The following is a 12,467-nucleotide window of genomic DNA, read 5'->3' as shown; positions in this document are numbered from 1 at the left end:
TTTTAGTGTTTGTGGTTTTGAAGTCGGTTTTATTTTTCTTTTGAATTTTTTTTATTATCGCGCACTGTTGTATTTTCAGCGCAACGCCGGGTTTTAACGCAACGCTTTTTTTAACGCTCGTGTGAATTAGGGCTTAAAGAAGAAGGTTGCTTACCCCAGGAATGTTGGTCTCATAACAAAAGTTCTGTATCTTGCAATCTAATGTATTAGTTTCGCTGTGGACTTCCAGTGAATACGCCTGCACTTTGGGTCCTGAAACAATTCATTTTCTTTACATTTCCTTTAATAGTTAGCGTCTCACCCTGGGAAAATAAAAGTGAAAGATAGAATAGATAAGGTTTATAGACCATTAAAAATAAAGAAACACAAGATAAAGCTTGTAAACTGTAACAATCCATACTTTTAATGTATATAATATGTTTGTCTATCAGTTTGTTACGTACTAAACTTACTTTGACATGACTTTTAACTTTTTAGAATAAAAACGGGTCAGATTCCGGTCAGAGACATAAATCTGTCTCGTTTTAACTCGTCTTCAGTTCAAGCAAATTCAAAGTACGATCTAATGTGGCTGCCTATTAAGTATATTTAGATACAAGTTAGCCCTTGCCTGCAATCTCACCTGGTGGTAAATAATGATGGAGTTTAAGATGAAAGCGGGCTAACCTGGAATTATATGAAGCTGGGATTGTATGAAACTGGCATTATATTATGAAGAATATACTGTGACAATACCGCTTAATATTATAGGCTATATCGTTTGCAATTAATAGAACCGCAAGCGTGAATAGCTTGATCGTATATTATTATCAATTTATTATGAACTAGCTGATGCCCGCGACTTCGTTCGCGTGGATGTAGGTTTTTTACAATTCCCGTGGGAACTCTTTGATTTTCCGGGATAAAAAGTTGCCTATGTCAATTACAGGAACGCAAGCTATCTCGGTTACAAATTTCATACAAATCGATCTAGCGGATGAGTATTTAGGAATCCCGCGGGAACTGTTTGTTTTTCCGGGATAAAAAGTAGCCTATGTCCTTCCCCGGGATGTAGCCTAAGTCTGTACCAAATTTCATTAAAATCGGTTCAGCGGTTGAGCCGTGAAAGCGTAGCAGACAGACAGACAGACAGACACACTTTCGCATTTATAATATTAGTATGGATATTTAGTTTGCAATTAATAGAACCGCAAGTTAGAATAGCTTGATCGTAGTATTATCAATTTATTATGAATATCGTATAGGTACCTATAAAAGGACATTAGTTCCTTTCAGTCAATGATTGGAAAAAAGATCCCTTTTCTGGATAAGCCTGCCTCCGTACATTTATTAACTTTGTAACTTTTACATCTTATATCTTACTTTCCCAATATACAGTAAAGAGAATAGACAAACAAAGAAAGGCTTTCTTTTTGTTTATTTTATATTTAATTACTTTTCTTTTAGTAAGGAATATCGTTCTTGACCGCAATCACACCTGATGGTAGGTGAGATTAAAGTGTTCTTATAATCAGGCTAAAGCCAAGAGACTTCAGCCTCTCGGCTCGATCGAAGAGGATCGGATGTATCTGATTTGGTTCTTACCAGATACATTTTTTACAGATTAGCCAACTTAGATATTACATACAAATGTCCAAATTGGCGTCGATTCTGTTGTCTTTGTTTAAACTAAATTTAGTGTATATCTGCATCCTCCTCCTTTTAATATTGCTAAAAAAGGACGGAACATGAATTTTACATTAAAAAACTCTAAATTTTAGTTCACGCTACAAATTTAAACAATAGGCTCGATAGCTCAACGGTTGAGGAGCGGAATAAATTCCGAAAGGTCGGCGGTTTAAACCCCATCCGTTGCACTATTGTCGTACCAACTCCTGGCACAAGCTTTACTCTTAACTGGAGGGGAAAGGGGAGTATTAGTCATGGTTAGCATGGCTAATATTCTTTTAAAAAAAAACAAAACTTAAATTTAGAACTGTCAAACTGTGTCTGTCCTTTTCATGTTAAATTAGTAAGAAGAGGTTACGAATACTCACCTAGAGGTGGGTCCCAAGAGACATTGAAGGAAAGTTCATGGTCGGCACCAATAAGGGGTAAAGGTATCGCTTTTACACCTGTGGGCTGTTCAGCTAACTGTACTGTGTTGACTGGTGGTTGATCAGAAGGTTCGTCCTAGAACAATAATTCAGAGTTCAATCAATTAATAATATCCCTATCCAGTATTACCACTTATTATAAACTAGAGGATGCCCGCGGCTTCGTCCGCGTGGATTTATATTATTTTAATGATCCCGTGGGAACTGTTTGATTTTCCGGGATAAAATGCTTATGTCAATAATTATAGGGACGTAACTACCTCGGTACCTTTCATACAAATCGGTCAAGCGGATGGGTTTTTAGGAATCCCGTGGGAACTCTTTGATTTTCCGGGATAAAAAGTAGCCTATGTCCGTCCCCGGGATATAAGCTAACCTTGTATCAAACGTCAGAATCGGTTAAACTGTTGGGCCGTGAAAAGGTAGCAGACAGACAGACAGACAGACACACTTTCGCATTTATAATGTTAAGTATGGAAGTATGGATGACAAAGTTGACAAAGGGCTGAGCTTTCAGTTGCCCTCAAGATCATTATCATCATCATTGATCTTAATCAGCTGTTTAAGATTAAGAGCCAAGTTACAACCCCAATATGTGCATATTATAATAATTTACAATTATGTATTATATAATTTATGTTATGTATTAGGTAGAAAAGATAATAAAATCAATAGATTTTGCTAACTACAAAGGTAGGTAATTTTGATAAAATCTATCAAAGAGAATGTTACTGAAAGGAGAATTGATCTACCTCAAAAGAGGACCATAGCTGTTGTACCCGGGTCCCGTATTAACCACACGTTTAATGATATTGATCGTAGACCGACGGGATCGAACTATATTATTACAGCTGATTTCATGGAACAAATTAATAAAGAATCTTGAATCTTGAGTAATATGGCCTGAATTGACTTATGTCCCATCTTAGACCACATCATCACTTTCCATCAGGTTTGATTGGCGCTTGCCCATAGTGAATAAAAAAAATATTGTATAAGGATTTGTCTGGTGGGAGGCTTCGGCCGTGGCTAGTTACCATCCTACCAGCAAAGCCGTACCGCCAAGCGATTTAGAGTTCCGGTACGATGCCGTGTACTCGTAGATACCAAAGGATTTAGTAGCTGATGCCCGCGACTTCGTCCGCGTTTCTTGAGTTAGTTTCAATTATTTTTAATACATTAGAGATTTTTAAAAGTTTTTTACTTTTAACTTATTTCCAAGGGATATTATACGGATTAATTGTCAAATAGCCGCTCTTGAGCATAAAAATATCATTTGATCAACTTGAAAAGGCGTTGAAGCTATAAGTAGGTACATTAGCTGACAGGGGGAATAGTTTTAAGATAATTAGACGACGCCAACGACTTTGTCCATGTAAGTTTCAGTTTTTCTGGGATGAAAAGTAGCCTAGGTCCCATATCATATCCGGGATGAAACCTATCTCTGTATCCAATGTATAATGCCCGCGACTACATCACCGTGGATTTAGGTTTGCTTGAAATTCCCGAACTCTGAGTTTCAGGGACAAAAACCAGCCTTAGATGTCCTTCCTTGGGATGCAAGCTATCTCTGTACCAAATTTTGACCAAATCGTTTAAATAGATCAGCCGTAGAATAAATCTTTTGATGGGTTGATCCACAATTTTGGTGCTAAAGACATTGACAAAAGCCCGGCCGGTTTTAGGGTTCGAGCTGCCTTAAGCCTGTTGCAGACAGACAGATAATTGAATCTGGATTACTTTTAATTATAATGAAAATTTAATTAAACGTCCTCGTTAATGCTAATAGGTCGAGCAAATACGAGCTAACTTTTTAAGGTGTCTACAAATTTTACTAATTAATGTTCTAAAAAGATGTTAGGTATACCTTTTTAATTAAATGTTAGCAGGAAAGTTGGATTCACCGATCTTGGATCACTTTTTGAAAGTGTTCAAGTGAATTTATTAATTAACTACTTTATCCAGCTTCGCATAGGGAGCCTATTCCATGGACAAAGAAGAATGTGGTAGAAATATTTATAAACCTTTTTTTTTTAACAACTTTATTGCTTAAAACTATGGCAAAGAATAAAATACAGGATAGATTACCGGAAAGAACCTTTCTCAAGAAATGTTCTGAACGACAATAAAACTCGTATTAAATAGCACTGGGAAGCTTGCGCACCAATTTTTTAATGCATTACGCATTTTTAATTTTAATTTCTTCCTAATAGGGAATTAAAATGTAAGTAAAACTAAGTATATGTTATAGTTAAGAGTCTATTTTTTGCCAACTTATGAATCTGCTATTACCTTATTAACGAGTTCCGTCCTCTATCTCCGAAAATGAAACATCATCATCAACTCATCACCGGTTACTATTGAGCACGGGTTTCCTTTCAAAATGGAAAGTGCTTAGGCCACTGTCCACCACGTAAGTACGGATTGGCAGACTTCATACTGACACACTTTTTGAAAACTTAAGAGAAAATTCTCAGGAATTCTCAGACATACTCAAAGTACTTTTCTTCACCATTAAAGCATGTGACAAACTCCGAAATATTAGAGATAGGTATACGTACCCGAAGTTTTTAACTACTAGGGTACCACCGCTTTTAGTTCTTATTTATTAGATCCCTACGTACAGTCGCGTATCAGCGTTGTGTATTCGTACGCGCGACCGAAATCAGCCTGGCTAAGTAAAATAATATGCAAAGGGCCCTTCAGAGTGGTTAGTGGATTAGGTATGTGAGATTGTGTTGTTTTATCGCAAGAGCCTAAAATAACAGGGAATTATTATGTTTAGTTTGACCTTAAATACAGTGTTGTTTCGCCCCGAAAGTAGGTATATAGGCTATTTAATATTGAGATTTATTCGAAAACTTTTTCAGGCAAAAATAAACAAAGCAAAAGTTTGGGAAAATTTTTGCTTTTATTGCATTATCATCGATGATATAAAATTATGTATAATATTATGTAAAAAAGTCTGTTTGTAGAGCGTTATCTCTACTCTTTTGCGTTTTGAATCATTTTTAACCCCCGACCCAAAAAGAGGGGTGTTTTTTTTTTTTTTCTTTAAATCCGGCTTTACTCTGATTAGCCAATGTCAAGTTTGTGATATTTTCAAGTTATTGAATTTATACAAGTATGGACTCCGTCTGCGCCGGCACGGCGCCCGCCGACATACGCGCGGCGCCCCTTTAGAGCGCTTCCCAGTCAGTTCCACCACCAAAAAACACCAACTAATACAAAAACCAGCCACTCTTAACAAAAAAAAACACTCCAAACAAGCACAGCACACGCTATCGCAGACGAAGTCCCAAGAGGGGTGTAATAACTTTGACGTGTGTACCTGTGTATCTGTGTATCTGTCTGTGGCATTGTAGCTCCTAAACTAATGAACCGATTTAATTTTGTTTTTTTTTGTTTGAAAGGTGGCTTGATCGAGAGTGTTCTTAGCTATAATCCAAAAAAATCGGTTCAGCCGTTTGAAAGTTATCAGCTCTTTAGCTAGTTACTGTAACCTTCACTTGTCGGGGGTGTTATAAATTTTTAATTTACACTTGTGATTGACAAAAATAATGGCTGCCCAACGAGTCACATGAATCAATCGTGTCACAGTATGACTTCACGTCGAATACACTTTCGCATTATTAGTATGGATTTAGTTTCTCTTATCATTTAGCCAATGACTAGCAGTTTTTAAACTTTTTAGGTCAAACTCTGGCAGCCTAGCATCAAAAATTTTGTAATGTTTTCTGTGTATATTTATCTTATCTTTAGGTCTTTTATGAGGGGGCGTTGGTTGCAAAAGTATTCTGAGAATCCAAAGTAGGTATCTTATCAAGTTAACTAACTCTAATCTTGCCACGATATCATTCTTATATTTTGTTTTTATTTAAAAAAACAATCGTGAGTTGTATAGGCTTATACTTAATTATTGTTATAAGAAAGCGGCTAATTAAATATCTCGTTTTAATAGATATAAGGTATTTTTAACCACCGACCCAAAAAGAGGGGTGTTATAAGTTTGACGTGGGTATCTGTGTATCTGTGTGTCTGTGTATCTGTGTATCTGTGTATCTGTGTATCTGTCTGTGGCATCGTAGCGCCTAAACGAATGAACCGATTTTAATTTAGTTTTTTTTTTGTTTGAAAGGTGGCTTTGATCGAGAGTGTTCTTAGCTATAATCTAAAAAATTTGGTTAAGCCGTTTAAAAGTTATCAGCTCTTTTCTAGTTTTCTTGTAGAAAAGAAGGTTAGATAACCGTTAGGTTCATAATATTCAAGTGTCAATTGACAAATGTCAAGCTGTCAAGATGGACGTTGCCTAGATATACATAATTATTTATTTGAAAATGATGCAAAGCCTGCAGTGAGTAGGCAGTAAATCTATAAATATATATTACTAGCCGATGCCCGCGACTTCGCCCGCGTGGATTTAGGTTTTTCGAAATCCCGTGGGAACTCTTTGATTTTCCGGGATAAAAAGTAGCCTATGTGCTAGAACAGGATATTATCTATCTCTATTCCAGCCAAATCCGTCCAGTAGTTTTTGCGTGAAGGAGTAACAAACACACACACACACACACACACACACATACAAACTTTCGCCTTTATAATATTAGTGTGATGTGATTGTACAGGTATAATATGGTGTATATGTATGAGACATTGACTGATTGACATATCAACCCGCTCAACCCGCTTGGTCAGCCTTAAGGCTATCCTTGCCAACGATCCCCCGTCGATTTCCTACGTATGATATTATTGTTCTCATCTCTATCTGCCCTGGTTCGTGCATTCTCGGTTCCTAGATCGGTACATTTGTGATAACCAAATTTCAAATTGCTGTGATTGGCTGAATTTACCATGTTCTTGCTGCGACAGTGAGTTTGAGCCACTAGCGGAACAATGTTAGCCGGTCAGAAATGATTTCAATTAGTCAACCTGTTTGACGTCCGTGTTCTGTTTTCGATTACAAAAAAGAAAAAATTGTTGTTGCAATCATCAATTTTAGCAAATAGTGAAAGAGAGTCGGCCAATCAGAGGTCACAACTACCGTCACACTTTCTGTCACACTATGGCAGTAGGCATACCGAGTAATGAAAACAATTTTTCATTCTGTCTAGGTCGAAGTAGGGTTGCCACCTGGCTCTTTTTGATTTACAGGCTACCACCATCAAAAATACGGGGTTTAGATTTGAAGAAATTTGAAATTTTGAAGTATTTGAAGAATATATATATAGGCGGTGGTTCTCTCTGAAATGCATGGAAAGCCTATTTAGATATTTCAGTTTATTTATAAGTTTTGTATTTTTTCTCTGTATGTTGCCGTATCTTGATTGGTGAACTGTGTTTGCAATGTGGTTTTAAATAAAAGATTTATTTATTTAAATAGCTTTTAAAAACTCTTAGTGTTGTAAAGCAAAATGTTATACATTTCATGCATACAATCTTCTCATTTCAACTTAAAATTACATTTAATTTGTAATTCCACCTTCACAGTATCAATACTATGGCCGTAGCCAGGAATCAATTGCGGGAGAGGTTTTATTAGGGCCGGAACTGAATCCTGTCATGAGGAAAAAAACATTCGCCCAACTTTATGGGCTAATTACCTGGTTAGTGGAATTTCGCCTTTCAATTTGACACTGAGATAAAATACAACAATAAAAAAGCGCGAGCGCAGTGAGCGTAAGTGTTTTTGGTTCAATACAGAAAAAATTAAAGTGAAAGGGAAACGAGTGTAGCCATAGCAAGATTTTATTTTTAAAGCTTCCTATCCATACTAATATTACGAATACGACAGTATATCTATTTGCCTATCTATTTGTTACCCTTTCACGGCCCATCTTCTTTACCAAAATTTTGGTACTTACTATTCAGAGGTAACTTGCATCCCAGACATTTTTTTTAGGCGGCTTTTTAGCCCGGAAAATCCCCCACGGAATTTTTAAAAATCTAAATTCATGCAAACGAAATTGCGGGGTTTACACCAAGTAATAGAAATTCAAAGCGCGAGTGAAGTGAGCGCGAAATGTTTGATATATTTCCAAAAAAAAATTGGTAAGCAAATGCAAGAAATAGTGTAAGTATTATTTTAGGCTTAGGTTTTTGACGGCTTCCCAGGCGCAGTCGCCATTTCGAAATTTCTGGTCTGGTGGGAGGCTTCGGTCATGGCTAGTTATATGGTTAGTATGGCCCTAACGGCCAAGAAATTAGACTGCATCATCACTTACCACTAGAAAAGATTAAAGTCACGGGCTAACTTGTATAAAAAAAGGCTTACATCCTCAAACCAAGCCCCGCCGCCTTGGCTACGACCATGATCAATATCGAGTGGGTTTCGGCTACGCATTGCCGCAAAAGGAAAATATTCTTTCTACTGGACATAACGTCAGTGTTGGATTTCGCCAGCCAGCTCCTGCTGAATTTGTAAAAAACCGGCCAAGTGCAAGTCAGACCCACGCACCGAGGGTTCCGTATTCGGGTATTTTTTCCGACATTTTACTCGAGAAATCAAAAACTGTTATGCATTAAAAAAATATGCATAAAAATAAATAAAAATCTGTTTTAGAATGAACAGGTAAAGCCCTTTCATATGATAACCCACTTGATATATGTAGTTATCTTACTTTGAAAATTGAAAATACTAATATTTGTTCATGAACACATGACAGACGGATAGAAGGACAAATGGACAGACGAACAGACGGAAAGACTGACAGACTGACAGACAACGAAGTGATCCTATAAGAGTTCTTTTTTGCTTTTGAGTTACGGAACCCTAAAAATATTTAGTTTTATTTGCCCCGTATTTTATTTTCATAATTACAGGTTTCTGTATCCTGAAATACGGGGTAACCAGTAAAATACGGGGCCTCTGGCAACCCTATTCGGAAAACACTGTCACATTCAAGTTAATGTCAAATATTTTGTTTTCAATTACAGAAAGCTGCATCAATCATTATTACAATATTTTCTTTGTTGTGATTGGCTGAATTTTAGAGTTTCAGCCAATAAAGAGACTATTTGCCAACTAAACGTCATAACAATATAAATGCCAGAAAGTTTAACCAAATAAAACAAACTTAATGAGAACCTAGTGAGAATGCAAACGGCACACAATTTATAATACATATTATGTTAGTCGTATATAATAGATATTATAGTAGTCGTTCACTTTGGTAATAGTCAGATTGTCATCAGTTAAATTGATATTGGTTGATGTATCGTAAATTATTGTTTCGGTGACAAATATTTTTATTATCTATTTATCTTTGAACAGAATGGAATAGAATGAAATGGAATGGAATACAATGATAAATTTTTATTCCTGTAAACTTTTAGGTAAACTTCAAAGTGTTTTTGGATGGTCAGAAAAATTTACCACTGGTTCGGAATGCCGATCCTACGTTTTCTAGGGTTTCGTACCTCAAAATGAAAAACGGAACTCTTATAGGATCACTTTGTTGTCTATCTCTCTGTCTGTCGTGTGTGTCAAGAAAACCTCTAGGGTACTTCCCGTTGACTCAAAACCATGAAATTTGGCAGGTAACCTAACTGCGTAATTTTGGGTAGTTTTTTTAATCGATAAAGAAAGTTTGCGACATTGTTCAATAAAAAATTTGGATTCCAACTCCTCAACCCTGATGTTGCAGGGGACCTGACTACTAAAGCTAATGGGATTTAAAAAGTGTCGATTATTAATTGATATTGAAGGTATCTATACCAAGTAAACACTTTGTCGTTGACCTCAACCCTGATGCTGTAAGAAATTGCATTCCTAAATCCTGGTGATCCCTCGGGATTTGAAAAGGATCATCCGTTTAAATATTCTTACGTGATACAGAAACAAGTTGCATCCCGGGGACGGGCTATTACGGAGAGGCAACTTTTGTTCTGGGAAATGAAAGGATCGGGATTTTTAAAAACCTAAATCCACGCGAGCGAAGCTGCGGGCATTAGCTAGTTGTAAATATATTTAGAAGCTACTATAAGATAATAGATAAGGTACTTATTTCCTTATATTTTTATTGTATGGCAGCGCGCGGTTTTAAATTATAAATTGCACGTCCTGTCCTTTTCTGTAATACATTTTTTTCTCAATATCTACCGCTTTATCTCATAGCAAGAGTCCGTAAGACATAATACAGTGAAAATAAGCAAAATATACAATTTTTGCAGTTTCCACGTCAGTACCTGTCGAATTTTTCTAACAGTGTAAGCAGCAGAGCTGAGTTTACCATCAAGTGTTGATATGTGGGTGTTCCATAGAAGCTTTGCATCTAACATTATACCGAGAAACACGGGGTTCTCCTTTATTTTCAACATATGATTATTTATCAATGAATTTATGTCATTTAAGGTCCTGGTATTGGGCAGTGTGAATTCAACACACTTAGATTTCTTTGCATTTGGAAGTAAATTGTTAGCAATAAATCAGAGAGTGACCTGTGATATGGCATTACATATAGTATACATTGTCAAAAATTATAATATTAAAGCTGTGCGTATTGCGTGAGGAATAGGTTGCAAGAGAGTTGCAACTTGCAGGGTTTGATGCATGCGCTATTGCCAGCAAACATGAGACATATTTTTATCTACAGGCAACGTCTGAGTAGGTAACGCATACGTCTAACGCAAGTTGAAATGTACCAGTGTATTTAGTTAGACCTATCGACAAGTTTGGAGTTGGGTGCAGTCTAAATGTGGCCCGTGTGTTTAGACTGTCAGTTTCTGTCAGTTTCACGTGTCGTCCCCCGCACTTCACCACCCCGCTTGCACAAATCGAGACAGCACGAAATTTTCAAGATTTCTGGGTGTAATTTCTGGTTTTCGTAGTTCCCACATAATTATAACAATATAAAATATATAACGATAATTTTTTTACTACATAATATTCATTAAATTTTCTAGGTCTGTGGTTTTTCCAAATTTCATTAAATTGCTTCGTTGTCTAGAAAAACGAGCACAAAGTTGGGCCTTTTTTTAAAGAAAAATACAAATCTTTGAGCCCCTGTAATTTTAAAACTACATATTTTTAGAAAAATCTAAAACACCACAGACACAGATATTAGTTTCTAGACTATGTCTGCAAAATTTCATGGACTTTGGTTGCTTAATATTCAAATGAAATGGGAACTACGATTGTATGGAGTAAGTGACGGAGAGAGCTCTGTTAAAATTTTGCACATAGATTTTCTCTTATGATCCGGCCATAATATTAAGGCTGGGGGCACACGGTGCGGTGGTTTCATTATCCCTATAGAAACAATCCCGGTGCCAAATGGCCGCATGAACCTCATTTTCACCGACTTCAACAAATGTTATTATAGAACTACATTAACTACAACATACACTACTTCTCTTGTATAGAATATTCGATAAAAAATTAAATTACAAGTTTGTAGTTATTGAAGTCGGTTAATTTTTTTTTTCTAGTTTATGTAGCCATTCTCTGCATTTATTAACTGATTTCCCAAAAAGGAGGAGGTTCTCAATTCTTCGGAATCTTTTCTTTTCTAGATATTTATGCGTTTGTAAATAATAGTCATTATTCTAAGAAGATACACACTTACGTCAGGCCAAGAATCGTGTTCTACAACCAAATTCGCAACTTCAAACTCAGTCCCATCCTCAATTTGAAGACCGTAACAAACTAAACAGCACTCCAAACTCAAAATCAACACAAGAACACGGATATGATGCACACACATTTTACGCATACATTATCTTGCATTGTTGCATCGCAAAATTTTGAAGTAATTTTTCACAACTGATAACTAATTGTTATATCATGGACATATGATTAGAAATAGTTACCCAATGAATCACGATTATTTTATTAACTTTCCATAAATACTACATATTTAATATTAATAAACAATTGAGGAAGAAAACAATTCACGCGTTGATTAGTGGAAATGCGTCGGTTACTAAAAATGATATGATTTTCGCGATTTTGATTTACAACAAGATAAAGGCGCCACCACATCCGTTCAACGATTCGCACAGTCTTTTAAGGCCGAAACAATGATATAATCAATACTTATGTATCTACTTTAAAACGAAACGAAAGTGTGTCTGCTTAACTGTCTGTCTTTCTTTTTCTTTTTAGGGTTCCGTACCTCAAAAGGAAAAACAGAACCCTTATAGGATCACTTTGTCGTCTGTCTGTCTAGCCGACCGTCCGTCCGTCCGTCCGTCGCCAGGTAAGACACAAAAAAGGCATTCCGAACCAGTGGTAGATGCTTTTGACGATTCAGAAGTACTTGTAAAAGTCTAAACTCCAATTGAATAAAAATATTTTGTTTTTTTTTTTAAATTGAATCAGTTTTTACCTAGTTCTTTTGAAAATTATGTGGGCTCTTGTATTATAGAGACAAT

The 12,467-nt window shown here is 36.2% G+C and overlaps 1 protein-coding gene across 1 annotated transcript in view; it reads right to left on the bottom strand.

Annotated features, from left to right (window-relative positions):
* Positions 1-11,797, bottom strand: part of LOC123872834 (fibroblast growth factor receptor 3-like) — a 109,584-nt gene extending 97,787 nt beyond the window's left edge. Inside the window, exons 1-3 of the mRNA XM_045917393.1 lie at positions 11,660-11,797; positions 2,037-2,172; positions 155-252 (exon numbers count right to left, since the gene is read on the bottom strand). Of these exons, the coding sequence (XP_045773349.1) occupies positions 155-252; positions 2,037-2,172; positions 11,660-11,797 (372 nt within the window). The remainder of the gene's footprint in view (positions 1-154; positions 253-2,036; positions 2,173-11,659) is intronic.
* Positions 11,798-12,467: the final 670 nt, after the last annotated feature.

The sequence above is a fragment of the Maniola jurtina genome, chromosome 15 (assembly GCF_905333055.1).
Source record: "Maniola jurtina chromosome 15, ilManJurt1.1, whole genome shotgun sequence".
NCBI classification, from domain to species: Eukaryota; Metazoa; Arthropoda; class Insecta; order Lepidoptera; family Nymphalidae; genus Maniola; species Maniola jurtina.
Note: the sequence above shows the minus strand (reverse complement) of the source record. Positions and strands in the feature narration are given on the sequence as shown.